The sequence below is a fragment of the Anguilla rostrata genome, chromosome 8 (assembly GCF_018555375.3).
Source record: "Anguilla rostrata isolate EN2019 chromosome 8, ASM1855537v3, whole genome shotgun sequence".
Classification (NCBI taxonomy): domain Eukaryota; kingdom Metazoa; phylum Chordata; class Actinopteri; order Anguilliformes; family Anguillidae; genus Anguilla; species Anguilla rostrata.
The window spans coordinates 25152149-25174718 of record NC_057940.1 but is presented as its reverse complement, the minus strand read 5'-3'; the positions used below and the strand labels follow the sequence as shown (position 1 = coordinate 25174718).

The 22570-nt window shown below is 51.8% G+C and overlaps 1 protein-coding gene across 6 annotated transcripts in view; it reads right to left on the bottom strand.

The window, feature by feature from the left end:
• macf1a (microtubule actin crosslinking factor 1a) overlaps window positions 1-22570 on the bottom strand; it is a 94562-nt gene that overhangs the window by 10266 nt on the left and 61726 nt on the right. For 4 of the 6 annotated variants that reach the window (XM_064347257.1, XM_064347262.1, XM_064347259.1 and 1 more), the window contains 33 exons: window positions 22253-22419; window positions 21648-21807; window positions 19687-20013; window positions 18905-18989; window positions 18387-18613; window positions 18063-18269; window positions 17314-17541; window positions 15715-15933; window positions 15130-15333; window positions 12573-12798; window positions 11831-12057; window positions 11363-11485; window positions 11155-11256; window positions 10960-11061; window positions 10531-10704; window positions 9922-10077; window positions 9425-9622; window positions 8714-8842; window positions 8017-8196; window positions 6977-7132; window positions 6419-6625; window positions 6114-6233; window positions 5740-5909; window positions 5406-5565; window positions 5026-5220; window positions 4345-4617; window positions 3964-4152; window positions 3766-3877; window positions 3130-3281; window positions 2724-2886; window positions 2447-2601; window positions 2094-2168; window positions 390-407 (listed from right to left, as the gene is read on the bottom strand). In XM_064347257.1, coding sequence (XP_064203327.1) covers window positions 390-407; window positions 2094-2168; window positions 2447-2601; window positions 2724-2886; window positions 3130-3281; window positions 3766-3877; window positions 3964-4152; window positions 4345-4617; window positions 5026-5220; window positions 5406-5565; window positions 5740-5909; window positions 6114-6233; window positions 6419-6625; window positions 6977-7132; window positions 8017-8196; window positions 8714-8842; window positions 9425-9622; window positions 9922-10077; window positions 10531-10704; window positions 10960-11061; window positions 11155-11256; window positions 11363-11485; window positions 11831-12057; window positions 12573-12798; window positions 15130-15333; window positions 15715-15933; window positions 17314-17541; window positions 18063-18269; window positions 18387-18613; window positions 18905-18989; window positions 19687-20013; window positions 21648-21807; window positions 22253-22419 — 5586 coding nt within the window. The remainder of the gene's footprint in view (window positions 1-389; window positions 408-2093; window positions 2169-2446; window positions 2602-2723; window positions 2887-3129; window positions 3282-3765; window positions 3878-3963; window positions 4153-4344; window positions 4618-5025; window positions 5221-5405; window positions 5566-5739; window positions 5910-6113; window positions 6234-6418; window positions 6626-6976; window positions 7133-8016; window positions 8197-8713; window positions 8843-9424; window positions 9623-9921; window positions 10078-10530; window positions 10705-10959; window positions 11062-11154; window positions 11257-11362; window positions 11486-11830; window positions 12058-12572; window positions 12799-15129; window positions 15334-15714; window positions 15934-17313; window positions 17542-18062; window positions 18270-18386; window positions 18614-18904; window positions 18990-19686; window positions 20014-21647; window positions 21808-22252; window positions 22420-22570) is intronic. The other 2 variants (XM_064347258.1, XM_064347261.1) reach the window with 1 other exon arrangement.

The window sequence follows — 22570 nt, the reverse complement described above, 5'->3', positions numbered from 1 at the left end:
TCCAAAATCTGGCAATGAGGGGCGTTTGCACAACACAACCAAAATCTTATCTAGAGGACTGTCATAGTCCTATGAAATCTGCTTCCATGTAAAACGAGAGCATCTAGTATTTATCCTGCACTGAGGGATGGTGGCTGTGCCACTTCCTGTCTAACAGGAAATGCTTCATCACCATGGTGATGGCTTTCAAGGGAATGTGTTGAAGAGCAACAGTTCTCTGTAAAAAAAAAAAAATAAAAAAAAAAAGAGAAGGCAAACCCTTCAACACTGCTGGCCAAAACCAAATGGCTACAAACTGCTTGTCTGGACACTAAATTCAACTTTTGACTTGATAGGAATAAGGGAAGCAGATTTCAGAGGTTCTGACACAAACACACCAGTCACTTTACCTGGTTCCCAAGGAAGAACTATAAAAAATCCAGCAGACACGGAGGAGTAAAACACAGGGGGAAAGAAAAAGAGAGAGTGAAATAACATTCACAGACACAAACATCTGCACAAAAGCCTGCTCTTTCACTGACCACAGAAATACACAAAACCTACGTAGTTCCTGTCTGCTTCTGAACAACAAAAATATTTTCTCTTAGCACGACTGCTTCACGGCCCCTTAAATGGGTGGGAATTAACTGTCCTATCAAGTACTGAAACATAAGAACCAAATCAAAGCACTTTTCTTGACACAGTAAAATGGTTCAACTGATTTGAATCAGAGTCGTTGAAAGTGTATAATAACTACACCTATTATTCTTCCACCAAAATTTAAAAATGTTAAACAGAGCCTCCTTTCTTCTTCCCCTAGCCTAGTCCTCAGGATACAATATTGACTTGTAAAAAAGTTCCGTAAGTGGCTCTGGATAAGAGCGTCTGCTAAAGGCCTGTAATGTAATGATCCTTGACTGCTGATTTAGTAAGGACACTGGTGACAAAAGCTGAAATGTGGATGACAGGGCAGTGAGTTTGATAGTGGAGCAGAACAGATGGGAAAAGGGACAGACAGCCGAACGGACAAACAGACAAGCAAGAACTGCGGTGGAACCAGAGTGTGTGCGGTTAGTCTAATGCTGTAAAAAAAACAGGACGTCATTAATCAGCGGGTGATGATGATGACGATGATTAAGTACGCACAATAACAGTAACCATGAGAACAGTGAGGTCATTAATATGCTGGTGGGATGCACAAACAGAAGATGGTGCAAATGGTTCAATGATGTTGCAGCAACCTTGTAGAAACACTGGATCCTACAGTACAAACCACTGAAACCAAACCCTCTGCATAGTATTGATCCCTGAGGAGTCAAGAATAATGTTTATGGGACTGAACGTTATTGATTCATGTAGCTTATGGATGTGAATCCAGGGTGTTACCTCACTTAAATGTGCATTACCTCAATCCCTTGTAAAATTAGAAAATTATTAAAATATTGTAAGAGGAGATGCATTAATGCACTGTACATGAAATCAATTTTATACAGCTTTCAGCTTAAGTTTTTTTAAAATGTATTCTTTATTTTCACAGGTGAGCCCCACTCAGATAAAAATATCTATTTTCAAGGGAGCCCAGCTGAAGTAGAGGACTTGTAATGCATAATTGCATGTATTACCGCATAACTTCAGAAATGCAGCTATTAATACAGTATATTTTACCCTTCAGAAGCCTGATGATTAATTCAGTGACGGTTTGGCTTCAGAATGGTAGCCACAAGCATCATTATGGCACAGGAAATAGATAAGGGATTACAACTGTAATTAGTGCTGGTTAATGAACAGCAGTCAGATGGTGTTCCAGGTGACTGACACAGAGACAGCAGCAGCCCTGCACTGCTGTGTTACAGCGATTCACAAATACACACATGCATGACACAGGCACAGTAATAAGGTGACATCTATAATGCTGAAATACAGTGTTTTATAGCATTTTCATCAGAATGGGAGCTGTTGTGTGCAACTGCTGTTGCCAGAAGCAGAATGCCGCTAGCAAATCATGAGGTCTTTTCCTGTGGTTGCTGTCCTAATGTCCACCCCTGCATACTTCCCTACATCTCCACAGAAATGCAGCTCCTCATTGGATGTGAGGACGGCAGAGGTGGACTTACCCTGTACTTGTTCTCCCCGATCTGTTCCACCTGGAATCTCTTGGCACATTTACACTGTGCCACTTGCCTGGTCACCTGTACAGATACAAAGACAGATGCTGTATTCACCGCACAGCACTTTTACATACATACTTTATACTTTTAAGAAGTATAACGGTTATAGAAAGTTCCACAGACAAAAACTAATGGCGATGAGAAGCGTTTTATTCATACTTTAGTTCCGTGTGAAGACTGCAAACGTGCACAGGTATGTATTACATCAATGTGTCCAACTTTGAGAAGGTGTTACTCTGTCATTTTAAACGTGTGTGTGTGTGTGTGTGTGTGTGTGTGTGCGTGTGCGCGCATCTCACCTCATCCTCAATCTTGTCAGCATCAGTGGTGGGGCGGTACGCGTCCTTATTGGGGTGCAGCGCTGCCACAAACTCGTAGTAATCGATGTAACCGTCACAGTCACGGTCAAAGATATCAGCAACTGCGGTCATCTCCAGCTTGCTGGTGGGGAACTCTGCAGGACAAGCAGATTCACGAGGTATAAATGAAACGACATATTTAGAAAAGCTCTTTTATTATTTTTTCATAATGGTGGTGCTGAATTGAAGTGGGTGCGGCCACAGAGAGGGGGCATACTGGAGGCTAAGATGCCATCGATGAACTCCTGCCGGGTGATCTTGCCATCCTGGTCCTTGTCGATGCGACGGAAGAAGTCCATCACGCGAGACTTCTTGTGGTTCATCCAGCGCATGTACTTCTTCCGCCAAACGTCAAAGTCAAAGTTGGCAAACTCTTTCAGCTGAGGTCCAGTGAGGGAAGACAAGAGACGGACAGAAAGATAATATTTAGTTCAGTAAGTGACAGGCATTGGTCTGTTATGAAAATACTGACAACATTCAACACAGAACCAACCTCATTTCATGATTTCATAAATATAACTAACAAAAATGAGACGTAATTGTCCTCTGACTCCACTAACATAAGCAGGTGATCTGAAGGTGGAGGAAGAAAGAGATTTGTTCAGTTGATTTGGAGACAGTACCTCCTCCAGCCTATCGAGGGCGTCGTTTAGCTTGCGCTGACGGTCGAGGGCAAGCAGCCACACTTGCTGCCAGCGGGAGCACAGCTGGTTGAGGCGAGGGTTGCCCCCGGCAACCTGCATCGCCGCCTGCTGCTGCTGCTGCTGCTGTTTACCTGTTGAAGAACGGGCAGCGCCATGGTTACTACAGATAAACAGCTCCGCGGGTTTCTGGACAAGTACCACACCGCCTACACAGTATCATTCAATTATGCGCTATTGCAGGTTGGGTGTGCAACTGTTTATATGTATGCACATGTGTGTTTATGAATTTCATCATGAGTGTGTGTATTTGCACATGTATATGTGAATATGTGAGCGTGTATGAGCAAAAGTATGCACAGGTTATTCACGTGTGTGTGTGTGCGTATGTGTATGAGTGTGTGTGTGTGTATGAGTGTGTGAGTGTGAGTATGAGTGTGTGTGTGAGTGTGTGTGTACGTGTGAGTGTGAGTATGAGTGTGTGTGTGTGTGTGAGTATGAGTGTGTGTGTGTGTGTGTGTATGAGTGTGTGCGTACGTGTGTGTGTGTGTGTGAGTATGAGTGTGTGTGTACGTGTGTGTGTGAGTATGAGTATGACTGCGTATGAGAGTGACTCACGTGGTCCTCGTCTCTCGGCCAGGCTGCTGGGGGGTTCGGCTGGTTTCCTCTTGTAGGTTTTGGTCACGCGGTCCACGTCCGGCTGCTTCCGCGTCATCTCCTCCATGAACACCTGCGTGGGAGAGGGCTCCGTACGTGAGGAGGACTGAACACGGCCACAGCGCTGCTGAGGGTCGGGGAAACGCCGGCTCCACCCACCTGATGCTCTGTGATTAGCGTTTTGAGTTGAGGGATGTCCTGGGGGAGGGGCTCCGTGTCACGCTGCACTAGGGTAGTCTCCGCCCACTGCAGCCATGACAACAGCTCCTCCAATAGGGCTGCGTTGTTCAGTAACTCTGCGAGGGCTGTCTCCAGACGCTGCTCGTGCTGCTTAGCCCACGTGAGCACCTGTTTCAACAGAACACACTTCTCAGTCTAAAGTACATTTGACTACTGCCAGAGGGGTTGTGTTTCAAAGACCAAATATTATTAAACTCTCGGTCGATCGTGAATCAATAGGCAAGGCTACTCTCCCTCACCCTCTCTCATTCCACCCCTTCTCCTCCTTGTCCCTCCCCCTGTCCCCCCGCCTCTCCTCACCTCCTCGAAGCGCGCTCTGATGATGGTGATCCAGTGTTTGATGGTGGTGATGCAGTCCGGGTGGCAGACCGCCAGGATGGCCTCCCCGAGGCCGGCGGCCTTGTTCACGTCCACCCGCTTCTCCTCCACCGTCTGCATGAACTCCCGGTGGGAGTGGAGGAGGGCCTGCAGGGTCTCCACCTCCTCCGGCAGGACGCCGCGGAAACGCAGCGTCTGCTCCGCCTCCGACAGCCACTCCAGCAGCATCTGCACGGCGGCGCGGAACTCCTCCGCCTGAGGGCACGCACGCCCAACTGGTTAAACACGCTTCGTACAGGTTAAACACGCTTTGTACAGGTCACATCTGAATATGTATATATGCATACCACATGCATTCACTGATCACGCCTTCAGTCCTCTTTACCAACTACCTGCAGGTTTGTCTTTACAAGCATTTCCACAGAATCACAGAACAAATGTTTGTTATTTACTGTTTGCTTTTGAGTAAATTAAATTCAGATTTTCAGATTTAAAATTTCAGATCCTAACCTTGCTCTTAAGCTGAACTGTTTGAAAAACGCAGACATCTTGAAATAAACAAATGATTTTCACCGGCTAACCTCTCTGTGATGCCAGTGATCACGATTGGATTTGTTGCCTAGCAGCAGCACTCTGTGACTGAGTCTGACTCCGCCCCCTCACCTGCTTAAGAGCCTGCTGGAGGCGGGTCTGCTTGGTGACGGACAGGGCGCAGACCGTGTCCCAGCGGTTGCTGAGCTCCTGCAGTTGCACCCGCACCCAGGCGGTGTCGTCCCGGCCCGTCTCCATCAGGTCCCTGGCGGAGCGCTTCAGGGCCTGCACGCTGCCGGTCCTCTTACCCAGCTCCTTCTGGAAGGCCTGCGTAACCGCGACGACAACGCTGCGGTTACCTGGGCGACATCCGCCACTCTCATCCCAGCCCTCAGTCTCCATATCACAGTCACCTCCATTTGAGCCCCACCCTGCCCCCAGTCCCAACCAGCCCTCAGCCCCGCCCTTCCCCCAGCCCCGCCCTGCCCCCGGTCCCGCCCTGCTCCCAGTACCTTGTGCGAGTCCATTAGGTTTGACACGAGGTCCAGGTCTCCGTGGACAGGCTGGTCCTCGCACAGCTGGGGCTCGACCCGGTACAGCCAGTCCACCAGGGCCTGCAGGGCCTCTGCAAACTGCCCTGAGAACAGGAGCGCCTCCTCCAGCTTGTGCTGCCTGTGGCACACGAGCGGCGAAACTTACACACTCCTGAGAGGCACTAACGTGCACAGCAGCACTCTCCCGCCCTGGCCCCACCCCCTTTCATGTTCATAGCCCCTCTGCCTTCATCTCTCCTTTCGCCCCCCACTGACCTCATCTCCCTTTGCCATGCTCCCCCCTCCCTCTTACCTCTCCACACTCTTCCCACACACAGTGTCCCACTTGTCCCGGACCTCCCCCAGCAAATTGTCCAGTTTCTGGGTGTCGGCCGGGAGGGTGGCCTTGTCCCTCATGGCTCGTCCCGATCGGACCGTGGTGTCGTACACCGGCTGCTTTGAGCCCAGAGCTTTCTGGAACTCCTGCGGGGGGGGAGACGAGGGGCACAGCGATAAGAGTCCAGGCGCTCACACATGAAGTCCACACAGTGAATGAGAACAACAAACAACATACAAAATACAAAAGCCGTTTCAGATACTGAGTACAGTCCTATAAGTGAGTGTTATGAGGGCTTGAGTTAGTTTTTGAGTTGCAGCTTGAGATTGAGTTGACCGGGCGTCTCCCACCTTGTGCTTGGCCAGCTGCACTTTGATTTTGTCCGGCTCGTTGGAGATTTCCAGCTCCGAGTCCAGCCGGCTCTCCGCCTCCTCCAGCCAGTCTGTCAGTTTCCTCCACGCCTCGTGGAACTGCAGATTGACAGGAGAAGAGAGGGGGGGAAAAAGGAAAAGAGAAAGAGAGAAGGTGAGCCAGATCACATTGCTGTGTGAGACTAGGGCTGGATGATATACCCCAATGATCATTATCGAATGTAATAACGGTCATCGCCATCAGGTGGCGCATGGCCTTTCTTTTTGTCGCTCTCTGGCCATACCTGCTTGGCCCTCTTGCGGGCCTCGTCCAGGTGCCGGCCCCGGTCCAGGGACCTCTGCACCAGCTTGTCCCAGCGGGCCTGCACGCTCAGCAGCAGGTTCTTGATCAGAACCACGTCCTGCTTGAGGCTGGCGAAGCGGAGCTGTGCGCCCGCCTTCTCCAGGGCCAGAACCTGCTCCCTGTGGGTGTTCACCTCGTTCACAAACACCTGGGACCACGGCGAGGGGAGGAGGAGGACGGGGTGTGGAAGAACATGAGAGGAAAAGGGCAGTGTGCAGAGGAATTTGGAAGGACGGATGGAGTAGAAAGAAAATATGAGCAGAGAGAGGGGGAGAGAGAGAGGAAGAATGGAGCAGAGCTCATCAGGCAAGGCATTACATGACTAACGATGGGCAAGGTACTGTAAGCGGTTTTTGGTTTTTTAAGCAGGACTGCACGGACAGCTTTGCTGAAATTACCGGCCTGAGCCCAGATGAATAGGCAGAGATAAACTGCAAAATGCTTTCACGTGAAGACCCTCTAATCTCCCCTAATCTCCCCGCACCCCCCTCCCCCTCACCTTGTGCTCGTCGATCTGGAAGAGGACCGTGTCCAGGATGAGGCTCGGGGGCTGGGCCATGTTGAGCGCCTGCTCTGTCTGAGTCAGCCAGTTTATGGTGTCCTGCAGAGAGGACTGGAACCCTGTCGCCAGGGCAACCGCCTCTTCCAACTTAGCCTGGGAGGGGGGAGGGGGGAAGGCCAGATTAAAACACAGGTACTGCACACTCAAATTCCTGACAGACACAGGAAGTAAGCGATTGAGAAGCTTGCGGAGGAAAGTGAAGACTGTGGGGGGAAGAGACACAGGTGAGGACACAGGCTTTTCCACCTGCGCTTCCACTTCCTGCTGCTTTTCCACTGAAGTCCCTTTCGGGCTGAATAAGACCATCCCCGTGACAAAGCGAGTATTGCTGCACCGCCCACCAGCTGTCACAGCCAATCAGGCAACAGTCAAAGAAATGTATTTTCTATTACTGGCACAAATACACACAAAAACGAAAAATACCCAAGCTGCCTTTGCAGGGATATATGCATATGTTGTCCTCAGTTTGGCACAAGATTAGCCAGAAGGCATAAACGCAGGAGTATAACAGCAGTTTGAAGCAGCCGTTCCTCTTGCGCTCGATGCCACCACGCCTTGGTCTTCTCTGCCAGTGTTTAAATATTACAGCAGTGCGTAAGCACTTTTGTGGCTCAGCTGGCATTGAACAGCGAGGGCTGGACAGAGGGCAGTCAATAGCAACCAAGTGCTACAGTAAACTTTCAGACGTGTTTTTTTTTAGTGATTCCAACCGGGTAGTTTGAGCACACCGCTGAGCAGAAATGATTCTGGTTTCTGCTCTCAAATATATCGTATTGTCCACAATCTTGCTGAGTAAATTTGACTCCTCCCAAAACGCCCAGATTGTGGTCAGGGGGGCCTCAAGTGAATGTGACTCCAAAAGGAAACACCAGTAAGTTCCCTGCCAGCCTGTTTGGTTTGCGGCTCCAGTTCTGCCGGGTTTCGGATGCCTGCAGTGGGACGGCGGCCAGGGAGACGGGCGGGCGTGGTTCTCTCACCCTCCTGTCGTCCATCTTCGTGTTGAGGCTGGCCCACTTGTTCTGCAGCAGGGCCAGGTTCTGCTGGGTCTGGGTGGCGCCGGGCCCGCCCTCCTCCCCGCGGGACAGGAGCATGGTCTCGCCCTGGTCCAGCAGGCGGTGGTACTGCTCCGTGCGTTTGGCCAGCTGGGCCTGGAGCTCCTGCAAACACGCACGAGCAGACAGAGAGAGCCCGGCTGAGTATGCTTAAACAGCCTTATCCACGCGCTGGCCTGTGAGTGTGTGTGTGTGTGTGTGTGTGTATGTGTGTGTGTGTGTGTGTGTGTATGTGCGCATGTGTGTGTATGTGTGTGTGTGTGTATGTGTGCATGTGCATGTGTGTGTATGTGCGCATGTGTGTGTATGTGTGAGTGTGTGTGTCTGTGTATGGGCGCGTGTGTGTGTGAGTGTGTGTGTGTGTGTGTGAGTGTGTATGTGTGCATGTGTGTGTATGTGTGAGTGTGTGTGTCTGTGTATGGGCACGTGTGTGTGTGTGTGTGTGTGTCTGTGCGTGTGTGTGTGATGTGTGGCGGGGAGTGTGTGCAGTGTGGGCGTAGTGCGTGTGGGTGATGTGTGCGTGTCGTGTCTGTGTAGGGCGGTGTGTGTGTGTGTTCGTATGTGCATGCAGGTGTGAGTGCGTGTGCATGTGTAAGAGCGCATGCCTGCGCAGGCCTGTTACCGTGTGCTGCTGCAGCTGCTCTCTGGCTGTCTCGGGCAGGCCGCCCGTGGGCTTGGCTGCAGACAGCTGGCTCTCGGTGCGCCTCAGCCACTGCAGAAACTCCTCCAGCTCGCCGTGGAAGCCCTCCGCCTGAGGAGGGACGGAGGGAGGGAGGGACAAAGAGGAGGGGAAGAGGGGAGGAGAGGAGAGAAGGAGAGACATTACAGTGTTACACTCCTTCCACACATCATCCACGCTCCAGTACATCTCCTCCACCACTCCTCCATTCATTAACCTTTTAAGGTGTGATATCACAAATATGTTCTTAACTGAACATTCTGATGCTGATGTAACAACCACTACTGTAAAATGAAAGCAGTTATAGAACACTGACTTAAAATTTCTGAAAAACCTGCTTTTTGTTTCCACATCAGATTCATTTGTGCACAAGACTTTTTGCCATCTGGTCTTGGTACAATCTCCAGTCCCAATTTCAGCTTCTTCAATTTACACTGATCAACCACTTTCCAAAATTCGAAGCCTGCTGTGTGTTCTTCTCAGTCCATGTTGATAAGCCATTTTTAATTGCCTGCTTCATTATTGCATTTTCATTGTTGTGTTTCTCCACCAGTAACTGTTGCTTGCGTAACATTGCTGAGGTGCAAACACGCTTATAAATCTTTGCTGCCCTGATGGATATGCCTCGCTCCACCCCTCCACCCAGCTGTGTACCTGCTGCAGTGCGGCCTCCAGCAGCTTCTGCCGCTCCTCGGTCTTGAGCAGGAGGCTCTCCCAGCTGCGGTTCAGCTCGTCCAGCTGCACTCGGAGGTGGCTGGCCTCGTCCCCGGGGCTGGACTCCAGCAGCTCAGAGCCGGCGCCGTTCACCGTCTCCACCGTGGAGCGGTGGGAGAGCACGTCATTCCTCAGCACCTGGGGGAGCCGGGGAAAGGACAGGAACGGTGACCAGAGACAGCATGAACACTGCTCTGGAAAAAATCCAGCAAGCTATCCTGTGTGAAATAACACCCTTTATCCTATTCACACTGTAAGTCCTATACACATTTACATTTGTATCCTGTACATTATCCAAGTGAAAGGCTCATACTACTGGTTTTTAAAACAACCAGTGAAATGACCAATTTCCCAACCTTAATTTCCACACCAGACTACTCATCTGCGTGTGCTAATACGAGTAACCGAAAAGGAGAGGGAGAGAGAGAGGGTCGTACGTGGTGCTTTGCCAGCTCGATCTCGATGGCTTTGGGGTCAGAGCTGATTGGCCGCTGGGTGTCCAGGGTGGTGTGGGTGTGGCTAAGCCAGGACTGCAGCTCTGACAGGGCATGCTGGAACTGACCCAAGGCCAGGAGCGCACCCTCCAGCTTGTGCTGTGGGAGAAAGGGAGAGAGAGCAAGAGAGAGGGAGAGAGAGAGGGACAGGAGAAAAAGAGACAAAAGGAGAGAGACAGGGAAGAGAGAATCAAAGAGACAAAGTGAGAGGGATAGAAACAAAGGGGGTTGGGGATGGAGAGAGAGAGAAAGGAAGTAAGGGAATGGAGAAGAAGAGAAAAAAAAACAAAATAGGAGTCAGTCATGCTCATTACATGGAATCAGATGATCACAAACATTAATCCACATACAGCTACTTCACTTGCAAGCCACTGGCACATAAAGATCCTGTCTATAAAGCAGTGCACAACCTAGGACAGCAAACGCCTGTCTATGTATACACACAATTAGCATTTACTGACATAACTATTCACAAGAGAACTGGAGTAGTTACTCTGTACACATGCTTGTCTCATAAAACCGCTGTGATTCTGCATGCAGGTGAGCACTTACCTGTCTGTGCGTGATCTTTTCTCCCAGGTTATCCCACAGGTGTCTCAGTTCGGTGAGGGGCTCCTGGATCATGTCTTGGTCCGTGTGGTCGGACACTTTCTTCAACAGCAGCTCCCCCTGGTGGCAGAGCTTTTCCATGTCGATCTGTTGCTGGTACACCTCCACCTTGAATAGCTGCTCACAGAGGGGGTAAGAGAGAGTCAGTGGGACACACGCCCCCTGAACAAGGTGGGGTTCAAACCATAATAAAACCTGACAGACAACCTGTAGAGATACAGTACACACTGTAGCATTTAAACAAGCAACGAAATTGAAATGGTGGCATATTTTGTCATTTTGGTCCGCTATGACAAAAAATGCTGACCAAATGGAAAAACTGACAGCTTGAAAACAGACAGAAGAAAAAGAAAAGGACAGAGGGATCTGTACCTTCAGCTCCTCGATCTGCTGTTTGACAGTGCTGAGGTCTGTTCCCACGGTGGACATGTCACACAGCTTTATGACGGCATTGTCCAGGTAGTCGAACATGCCCTGAAGGACCAGACACAGAGACTCGGGTCAGTCCTGCAAACAGCACTCTAACACACTCAGCAATGGAGGAACGTTGCATTCTGGGAGACGGACCTGCAAGGCATCCTGGTACTGCACGGAGGCGGTCATGGCCTCGTCCAGCCTCTCCATGCGCTCCCTCCAGGTGCGGTTCAGGCCCTCCCACGCGGCATTCATCTGCGGACAGAGGGAGAGAGGCGGTGAGGAGGAAGTCCGCGCGGGCCTCAGACGCGTTCCGCCTCCTCAGAGCCGCTCGACGCCTCAGCCTTCGCTCCTCCCTCACCTCGTCGATGGTCTTCTTCACCTCGGGCTTCTCCGTCTCCCCGCAGGCGAAGATGAGGTCGGCGCCCAGCGTGCGCACGAACTCCAGCTCCTCCCGCAGCCCGTCCGTCTCCGCCTTGATGGCCTGGAGAGAGCAGAGGAGAGACCAGAGTCACCAATCACAGAGCAGCGTCGCTATGGGGAATGCAGGCGGCGTCCAGAAAGTATGTGAGACACAAGGACTAAAAGGACTTCACAGTTTTCATAAAATCCATGTAAGCTCTGTACTTAACAATGAATTAAGGCTGAATAAACAAGTCTCATTTATTCCTTGCCCTTGCCCATGAAAAACTGTCTGGCTTTCACTTAAGCAAGACAAATGACTTGTATTGGAGGAGCTAATGACACCAAAAATACAGCAGTATTACATTAAAACAGTACCAGCTTTGACCCCCCTCTCTCTCTCTCCTCCCCAGACACGCCCCCTCACCTCAGCGGCCTCGATCTGCTGCTTGATGAGTGACGGGTCGACGCCCGGGTCCTCCAGGTCCTTCACGATGTCCTGCGAGTCGCGGAGCGTGCTCAGAAGCGCCCCCATGTCGGCCCAGAACTTTCCGGCCAGGTCCAGGACGTCCTGCAGCTTGCCCTCGCGCTCCTCCGCGCGCTGGCGGATCTCGTCCCACAGCGAGCGCAGCCGGAGCAGCCGGGAGCGCACGGCTGGACGGGGGACAAGCGGCAGAGTCAGCGCCGCGCGTCTGCGCTCTGCCGTGGCAGCCAACCACGACTGCGCAGCCATGCGTTTATGTCACGGCTGAGAGACTACTGCTTAAACAAGCGCAGGCTCAAAGACATTACAGAGGGCGTCATGCACATGCAACTGATAAGATATATATGAATAGTATACATACATACACATATGTATGCACAAGTAAAGTATATATGCACAAGTCAAGTACATATATAAAAAACGTAAAAAGGTTACAGAAGGTAAAATGACATCTACATTATCTAGGACAGGGTGTGTGCAATAATGTAAAAGGAACAAGGTGTATGCAATAGCAAGCATAAAAAAACTGGACAAGTGCCAAATGGAATATAGTGTAGTGTACATGCACAAAGAACAGGCTATATGCACAATGGAAGGCAGCGTATACGTACAAAGGACAGTGTATATGCAAAATGGAGGATGAGGGTATATGTGAAATGGAGGATGAGGGTGGTATGCATCTCACCCTGGGCGGCGGGGTCATCGTGGGGGGCGCGGGTGATGAGCTCCTCGCCCCGGGTGCACAGGGCACTGAAGGAGGGCAGCAGTTTGTCCAGCTCCAGGCCCGTGGCGCGGTGATCGGCCAGCTGCTCCCGGATCTTATCCACCTCTGCCGCCACCGGGGGGGGCTGCCTCAGCCGCTGCACCGCCCCCTCCAGGGTCTCCAGCAGGGGGTCCATCTTATCATGGAACTGCAGAGACACGTACACGCTCAACAACAGGAAGTGCATTCCATGGAAGTGAGGGATGGAGGCAGGTTTGAAATCTCAAACAGGAAGTCATTTTACCCAGGACTGAGAAGGGAGAAGACAGAGGTACAGGCTCAAATAGGAAGTACATTCTATGGTACTTCCTGTGGATAGTACGTGTTACAGGTCTAGGAGTGAGGTACAGCTCCAAACAGGAAGTACACATTATCACAGGGAGAGGAGTGCAAAGTATTCAACAACAAGCAAAGGAAAACGTTTCTTCCCGTTAAACAGGAAGAAAATGGGAAAAACAGACCATCTATAACATGTATAAAGTTAGTTCTGGGTGTGCACACAGGACATGCAAGGAGCCGCAACTAAAGTAACGACGATTCTACCGCACTTACAACAGTTAGGACAAAAACATTTCAGTCAGTCAGACCTTAAGTCCATCAGCCTGTCATTGACTGTCACTGTCAACCAAACCATTCGGTTGATTGTTGGTGTTGATAACACCTATGTTATCAACATGGCCACCAGTTTGTCGCTACCACATAACCTGCAGGGATTTAAACTTGTATTTTAATGGTTAAATTCAAGGGGTCCCCATCGGCACTCAAACGCACAGTCAAGTGACCAATTGCACAATTGAGTTCCTAGAGACAATTATAAAATCAAATACTAATCTAATACTGGGAGTCAGGAAGGGAAGTGAACATGGATGGAAGTTTAAATGCTATGTAAAGCATGTCTTTGAGCCACTGGTCCTCTGGCTTTCATTGTTACTCAGAACTGGAGTAGCACAGCAACCGATCAGTTAAAGCAGTTGATTACACAGTTAAACTCAGGTCATCTGGTTTCTTAGGTCTGAATCAGTCACTGATCTTAAGGAAAAAAACTAAATCCAGCAGACTCTGTGGCTCCTCAGGACCAGGACTGAGTACCAACACAGTAAAAACAAAAAGGCATCCATACAAAGCAGGGGTGTCCAATCTTACCCGAAAAGGGCAGGTGTGGCTGCAAATTTTAGTTTTAGCCCAGCACCCAAGACACCTGATTCTGCTTAAAGTCTTGTACAACATTTAAAAATACTGCAGCATCTCCATGGTAGTAAGAACTGAATTTAACAAGTTAGTATCGCTTGCAAACATCGCTGTGCTTAATTAGTGGCAATTATCAAATTAGATTATTGATGTAGTGCAATTGGGTTCATTGTTTGAGAAGGCGCTTGACAGGGGCTATTGTGACCTGGTGGCCCCTATCGATGAGCAGATACTTTATAAGCTGGCCAGTCTGCAGTTCAGTCTCTCAGTGCGTCAGTATGTCAGTCAAACAGCAAGGCAGTCGATTTGTCAGTTGGTGTCCCAGTCAACGAGCTGCAGCGTCTTACCTCTACCAGCTGGGTGAGTCGCAGTGAGCGGTGGTGATGGGGGAAATGGCGGCACACAGCACATCCACAATGAGTGAGCGGAGGGGTGGAACGATGGAGGGATGAAGCAGGCAGGGCAGAGGGGAAGGGATGGAGGGAGGGAGGGAGGGAGGAAGGGAGGGTGTGACGGAGCAGAGGGATGTAGTGGGCAGCAGGTGTAAGGAGACACAATGAGGGAGGAGGGGAAGGAGAAATGCAGCGAAGGAAGGATTGTTGAGGGAGGAGCGGTGGGTGGAAGAGAGCGAGGGAGGTGAAGGAGTCAGAGGAGAAAGGGATGAAGGGCAGGGTACAGTTAGGTGGGGGGGGGGGTGGAGAGACAACACAATGTGTTAGATCAATCGCATGCAAACACGCCAGCAAGCAGCAACACTCCACGGTCACACTCACACTACTGTGGGCGGTGTTACTGAGGTGTGAGATGTGTACATGTCCTGAGTTTATTTCCTAATGGAGTCACCATTATCTGCAGTAAGCCTGTGGCCCCAATGAAGACAGATACAACAAATAAATCCAGTAAGTCTCTCCAAATCACTCATTACTCCGAAGCTTCTGGTGGCATGGATTAAAAGAATTTAAAATATGTCAAGTCGTATAATCTGGATAATGTTATACAACATGTGATATGGACTGACATTGCAAATGTGTGAGAGGGGAAAAGTCAGTGCTTGCCTGCAGCTATAATCCAACGCACTGACCAGGGGACACATACGCGCGTACGTGTGACTGACGGCTGCTGAGAACGTGTCTGACAGCGCACTTCGAGTACGGCCAGGCTACCACGGAACTCCGCAGCGGACACACAGAGTGTAAGGGTGAGTCTGCGCTACGGCTTGGTGGGAGTCTCTGGGCGGGGCTGCAGTCAGACGGACAGGTGGGGGGGGGGTATCGCCGGGTTACGGGCGTACCTGTGCGGACTGCGAGACGGCCTCGTCCAGCGCGGAGGCACGGCCTTTCACGTCCTCCTTGATGGCCAGGTAGCGCTTCTCGGCCTCGCTGTAGCGCTGCCTCACCGTCGCCCCCTCCTGGGCGCTCAGCTCGGCCATCTGGGGGCCGATCTTCACCAGCTTGTCGATGTGGGGCTTGTGCTCCGCGATGGACTCTCTCAGGAGCTGCGAGGGGGGGGAGACGGAAAGGGAGCAGGGAGGAAGAGAGGAGAGCGCAGGACACAGCGAGGAGGAAAGAGTGGAGGAGGTGGGGGAGACATGGAGAAAAAAAGTTGTTCAAACAAAGAGAGAAACAAGGGAACAAGAAAAGGGATGAAAAGGAAAGAGGAAGGAGTGAAAGGTGAGTTCATCAGTCATCAAGGAAGAAGAGTTATGATTTATATTTGCATATACATACTCGCCATTTTCTAACCATTAAAGTGTACCTACTGTATGGCAGTTTACAAAGAGCGTGCGTACAGGAAGGCATATTCATGGTGTAAGTTGGTTAAATGGTGTAACGGAGTGCTTCTACCGACCAGCGTGAGGCACGCCTCCCCCCCTTACCCTCATCTGGTCCTGCTGCTGCCTCAGGGCCTCCGTGTCGATGGCGGGAGGGGGCAGCTGGGTGATCAGGGCCTCGGTTTCGCCCAGCCAGGGCTCCAGCTCCTCGTACGTCTCCCAGAAGCGCGCCACCAGCACCTGGGCCTGCTCCAGGGCCGAGAAGCGCTCCGAGTGGCTCTGGCTGACCGCCTCGTAGCGGGCGCTCAGCGAATCCGTCTTCACCTGCGGCATCGGCACAGTCACACACACGCTCCCCCAAACCGGGAAACAGCACAGGCACAGCCACCAGGCCTACTGCTAACACATCTCTCCTATATACTGCTCTGCTGGGAAGAGAGCGGTCAGTAAACAGTGACTGATTTAACTGACTGCAGCAAATGATTGCATAAACGGTGATGTTCTCATTGGCTGATTCCCTCCACTAGCCTGTAGGCCCTGTGTCTCACCTTCAGGGATTCCCTCTGCTAGCCTGTAGGCCCTGTGCCTCACCTTCAGGGATTCCCTCTGCTAGCCTGTAGGCCCTGTGCCTCACCTTCAGGGATTCCCTCTGCTAGCCTGTAGGCCCCGTGCCTCACCTTCAGGGATTCCCTCTGCTAGCCTGTAGGCCCTGTGCCTCACCTTCAGGGATTCCCTCTGCTAGCCTGTAGGCCCTGTGCCTCACCTTCAGGGATTCCCTTGCTAGCCTGTAGGCCCTGTGCCTCACCTTCAGGGATTCCCTCTGCTAGCCTGTAGGCCCTGTGCCTCACCTTCAGGGATTCCCTCTGCTAGCCTGTAGGCCCTGTGTCTCACCTTCAGGGATTCCCTCTGCTAGCCTGTAGGCCCTGTGCCTCACCTTCAGGGATTCCCTCTGCTAGCCTGTAGGCCCTGTGTCTCACCTTCAGGGATTCCCTCTGCTAGCCTGTAGGCCCTGTGCCTCACCTTCAGGGATTCCCTCTGCTAGCCTGTAGGCCCTGTGCCTCACCTTCAGGGATTCCCTCTGCTAGCCTGTAGGCCCTGTGCCTCACCTTCAGGGATTCCCTCTGCTAGCCTGTAGGCCCTGTGCCTCACCTTCAGGGATTCCCTCTGCTAGCCTGTAGGCCCTGTGCCTCACCTTCAGGGATTCCCTCTGCTAGCCTGTAGGCCCTGTGCCTCACCTTCAGGGATTCCCTCTGCTAGCCTGTAGGCCCTGTGCCTCACCTTCAGGGATTCCCTTGCTAGCCTGTAGGCCCTGTGCCTCACCTTCAGGGATTCCCTCTGCTAGCCTGTAGGCCCTGTGCCTCACCTTCAGGGATTCCCTTGCTAGCCTGTAGGCCCTGTGCCTCACCTTCAGGGATTCCCTTGCTAGCCTGTAGGCCCTGTGCCTCACCTTCAGGGATTCCCTTGCTAGCCTGTAGGCCCTGTGCCTCACCTTCAGGGATTCCCTCTGCTAGCCTGTAGGCCCTGTGCCTCACCTTCAGGGATTCCCTCTGCTAGCCTGTAGGCCCTGTGTCTCACCTTCAGGGATTCCCTCTGCTAGCCTGTAGGCCCCGTGCCTCACCTTCAGGGATTCCCTCTGCTAGCCTGTAGGCCCCGTGCCTCACCTTCAGGGATTCCCTCTGCTAGCCTGTAGGCCCTGTGCCTCACCTTCAGGGATTCCCTCTGCTGGTCGCTGCAGGTCTCCAGGATGTCGTCGCGGGTTTTGAGCAGCTGGTCGACGGTGTCTTTGTGGCGGATGATGTCGATGTTGAAGGCCCTCTGCACCTGCAGCTGAGCCACGGTCACGTCGGGCTCCAGGCTGAGGGGCCCCAGGGAGCCCAGCTTCCTCTCGGTCTCCCCCACCCAGGCCAGCTCCGCGTCCACCGCCTCCTCGTACTGGCACAGGGAGAGACAAGCGGCCGGCTCCTTCAGCGCTCTGCTGACTGCTGGGTGGACTTCCACTCTGCAACCTCAGTATGGGTGTGACTCGTTTCCATCTCACCCCCAAAACTCTCTGATGTGGCCTTTAAACGTCCTTCTAAATAGGCACACAATGTCTAACATAACCGTCAAACTATGCAACCCTTTTTTCACACATATCCAATCCCACATGGTTCTCTTGTTGCTGTCATCATTTTTTAAATGTGAAAATACACATAACTTTTAAGGCTAAAAGGAAAATGGATGGAGTGGTTTGTATTTATTGATGGATTTTGGTTAGATATTTTTGTTATTTCTGCATTTTGTGGCATGTGAAAATAGCTTTGAGTTTACGATTTGGCTTCAGTAAAGTCTTAAGATTGAAAAACAAAATCATAAAACAGCACTGCATGAGAGGCAGAAGGCAAACACTTGTTTCTTGCAGAAAACTGCTTCAACAGTTTCTGAGCGCTGAAAGTATGTTTACAATGCAGTACCTGTTGTGACCTCTGGATGGCAGCCTGCACTAACTGCACACGCTGAGTGATGGTTTCATCAGCCTGACGGTAGCGCTGGTTGGCATCAGCAACAAGGCGATCCAGGCCTTCGCGGGCACGCCAGGGCACCAGGTCGAGCAGGGCACTGCCCACCTCATTCACCGTGTCCAGAACCAGGCGCTTCTCCGCAGACACACACTTCAGTTCCTTTAGGGAGAAACACATGCACAATCTCTTTAAGTTCTCTTCAAATTCCCTCCACACCAACCCCTGATATGTGCTGCTGCTCCTGATGCACACATGCACCCATTCAGGCATACACACCTTTTGTCTGTCCTGATAGGCCGGCGTGGTGTCAGGCTCTCCATTGTTAAGCTCCGCCTCCACACTGTCCAGCCATTGGTTGAGGTCTTCGTGGGCAGTGGCGAATCGCGTGGCGAGCTGCAGGGCCTGCTCCAGGGTCCTCAGGGCCTTGCTGCTGCCAGCGGTCATCTCCGCGTAACGGCTCTTTATCCCGTCCAGCTTCTCCTGGATCAGCAGCACCTCCTCACCTGAGCGCGGACAACGCAGGCGGCACAGGTAAGCACAGCACAGGTGATACAGCACAGAGAACAGCAGGTAGTGCACAGGGAACATCAGTGCAGGATGTCAGGAGTCAGTTGGTACAGAATGTAAGGCCATCAGAATAGATGCCACTACTGAGTTAGACCACGAGTGGGGTTATCAACACCATTCACTCGTGGACCAACATGGCCTTTGTAACACTGACCCCGGATCAGGTTCAGCCTCTGCTTACAGTGAAATGGGAAGAGACACCAATGAGAGGAGAGGAATCGTATTACCTGTTGTCTGTTTCAACAGGGCTTGACCGTTCTTGATGGCTTGGTCCACCGTCTTCTTCCTGCTCACAATCTCCTCGTTCAGCGACTGCAGGTGAAGAAACAGGAAGTTTGAACGCGCTCATACACGAGGGAAAACCACTGACTGTGTACAAGCTGAGGACCTTACACACATTTAAAAACGCCCCCATATGATAGCACCCATTCATCTGGTGCTTCAGACACCATGGAGATCCTACCATTGTCTCCTCTGACTGCAATTCTCATCCTGCCATTTTACCTGCCCACTTCCTTCAAGCCATAGCCCTCCCTATCTTCTCGGTCTCCCATGCTTGTTTACCACCTCCCAGCTGCATCAACCAAGCTTGGCAATATCCTGCTTCCAACTCCACCCAACGCTTCGGTGTCATTCTCCACACTGCTTTCCTCCCACCCCCCTTTTCTCTCTCTCCCCACACCCCACTCCAGGCTCTGGCCCCCCTTCAGTCTCATACCCCCACACCTCACTCTAGGCTCCACCCCCTTCAGTCTCATACCACACACCTCACTCTAGGCTCCGCCCCCTTCAGTCTCGTACCCCCACACCTCACTCTAGGCTCCGCCCCCTTCAGTCTCATACCCCCACACCACCTCTAGGCTCCGCCCCTTCAGTCTCATACCCCCACACCTCACTCTAGGCTCCGCCCCCTTCAGTCTCATACCCCCACACCTCACTCTAGGCTCCGCCCCCTTCAGTCTCATACCCCCACACCTCACTCTAGGCTCCGCCCCCTTCAGTTTCGTACCAGTGTGTGTTTGTGCTGCTGGGTGAGCTGGTCAGGCTGGTAGCTCTGGACTGACACCTCTGCCAGTCTCTGTGCCACCTCTGCCAGCCAGTTGAGGACCTCCACCTCTTCCTCCCCGAACAGCTGGGCGTTGGCCAGGGCCTGCTCCAGCATGGCCGCCCGCCTCTCGCACCAGTCACGCAGCTCCGAGTGCCCGCCCCGAACCGCCCCCACGCGATCCCCCAGCCAATCGCGGTCCGCCGCGCAACTGAGCGGGGACAGCGACTGGCCTAGAGCCTCCAGGCGCTCCACCTCCGCCCCCCGAGAGGACACCTCCTCTTGAAGGGCCTGGGGGGCACCACGGGAAGTGATGGATTTGGGAGAGAGGGAATGGGAGGAGAGGAAGGGAGAGGGGGAAGGGAACAGACAGAGATGTACAGAAGGGGAGAGATAAAAAGATAAAAAGAAGATTGCGGGAAGGGGAAAAAGAAAACAGACAAAAAATGAAAAATCATGCAGATGGCAAAACATGACAAACCATGAATAATAACAAAACAAATCATAACATGGATCTAAAGGAACAGCAAGGCAAAATAATCTGATCTTCAGTGCCTCAAGTAAAACAAACCAAACGGACAACGATACACATTCTCCATAAATAGAGTAAACGAAACATAATAATGCAGCACATAAATGGGAGGGAAAAGGAGACTGGATCACAATGGCAGGGGTGGATGAGCAGGGGGTGGTGGTGTGAACGGGGCCCAGTGTCTGACTTCTGCTGTGAGGCTGCCAGGGACCTGGGGCTGCACAACTGTGGGATTCACATGCTGCTAACCGTAAAGAATCGGCTATCGAGCCAAGAATCACTGGATATCCTCCGCTGCCTTCCCCTGAGGTCAGCCCTGTGAAGCCACCATGCCAGCTCTGGCACACATGTATACACATAAAAACACACACATACAGAAACACACACGCACATGCGCGCACACACACGCACACGCGCGCACACACACACATAAAGTCACACATACACAAACACACACATGCACACACACACACATTCACACGTACGCACACATAAAAAAATCACACATACACAAACACACACACACACACGCACGCTCACCGAACCCTTAGAGCGATCATTCGGCGTTTCATAATCTCATATCTGCGTGGCGTGGTATTCACACTACCCAGGAGTACTGAGTCATCTGCCTCCAGCCCAGTTTAGCTGCAGTGCAGGAAATCAAAGCTGTGCTGTTCCTCAGAATCATTTTTCACAGTTTCATTAGACAGCACATTACATTATTTTTGTGTGATTTTGCCTTTATGTGTGAAAATAGACTTTTAATACTTATTAGTAATGACAATTACTAACGAAGTACCTTGTGGGTCATTACACTCCAGTCACACAGTACCTAGTAGGTCATTATACTCCAGACACACAGTATCTTGTGAGTCATTATACTCCAGACACACAGTACCTTGTGGGTCATTATACTCCAGACACACAGTACCTTGTGGGTCATTATACTCCAGTCACACAGTACCTAGTGGGTCATTAGACTCCAGTCACACAGTACCTTGTGGGTCATTATACTCCAGTCACACAGTACCTAGTGGGTCATTAGACTCCAGTCACACAGTACCTAGTGGGTCGTTATACTCCAGTCACACAGTACCTTGTGGGTCATTATACTCCAGTCACACAGTACCTTGTGGGTCATTATACTCCAGTCACACAGTACCTTGTGGGTCATTAGACTCCAGTCACACAGTACCCTGTGGGTCATTACACTCCAGTCGCACAGTACCCTGTGGGTCATTACACTCCAGTCACACAGTACCTTGTGGGTCATTATACTCCAGTCACACAGTACCTTGTGGGTCATTATACTCCAGTCACACAGTACCTTGTGGGTCATTATACTCCAGTCACACAGTACCCTGTGGGTCATTACACTCCAGACACACAGTACCTTGTGGCGGGCGATCTGCTGGGTGATCTTGGCGGTCTGGGTGCCCATGGGCTCCGCAGAGCTGAGGCGTCTCTCTGTGGCGCTCAGCCACTCCCCCAGAGGCTCCACGGCCTCGTGGAACTGGAGAGCCAGGACCTGCAGCTCCTCCAGCTGGCTCTGCCTGTGGGGCACAGTTACACTGTGAGTGTGTGTTCCTGACTTATAGAACAGTGCGTGTGTGTGTGTGTGTGACTCCTGTTTCATACAGCAGAGTGTGTGTGTGTGTGCTCCAGTGTGTGTGTGTGACTCCTGTCTCATAGAGCAGAGTGTGTGTGTGTGTGTGTGTGTGAGCTCCAGTGTGTGTGTGTGCAAGCTCCAGTGTGTGTGTGTGTGTGTGCGTCTGTGTGTGCGAGCTCCAGTGTGTGTGTGTATGAGCTCCAGTGTGTGTGTGTGTGTGTGTGAGCTCCAGTGTGTGTGTGCGTGTGTGAGCTCCAGTGTGTGTGTGTGTGTGTGTGTGTGTGTGTGAGAGCTCCAGTGTGTGTGTGTGTGTGTGTGTGTTTGTGTGTGTGTGTGAGCTCCAGTGTGTGTGTGTGTGAGCTCCAGTGTGTGTGTGCGTGTGTGCCTACCTTGCGCTGGCTTTATCCAGCAGCTCAGTCCATCTCTCCCCCAGGCTCTCCAGCTGCCTGCGGATCTTGTCTCTGTCCTGCGGCTCAGCGGCGGTGGCGATGCGCTCGCCCTCCCCCCGAATCATCTGCACCGTCCCGCGCCGGTCATCCAGCAGCCGCTGGAGCAACTGGGGGGAGAGGACACCATTACCCCCCGAAACGCCTCAGAGAGGGGTCACCATTACCCCCCGAAACGCTTTAGAGAGGAGTCACCATGACACCCTGAAACTCCTCAGAGAGGGGTCATCTGGTCATCAGTCCTGAACTACACAGTACTGG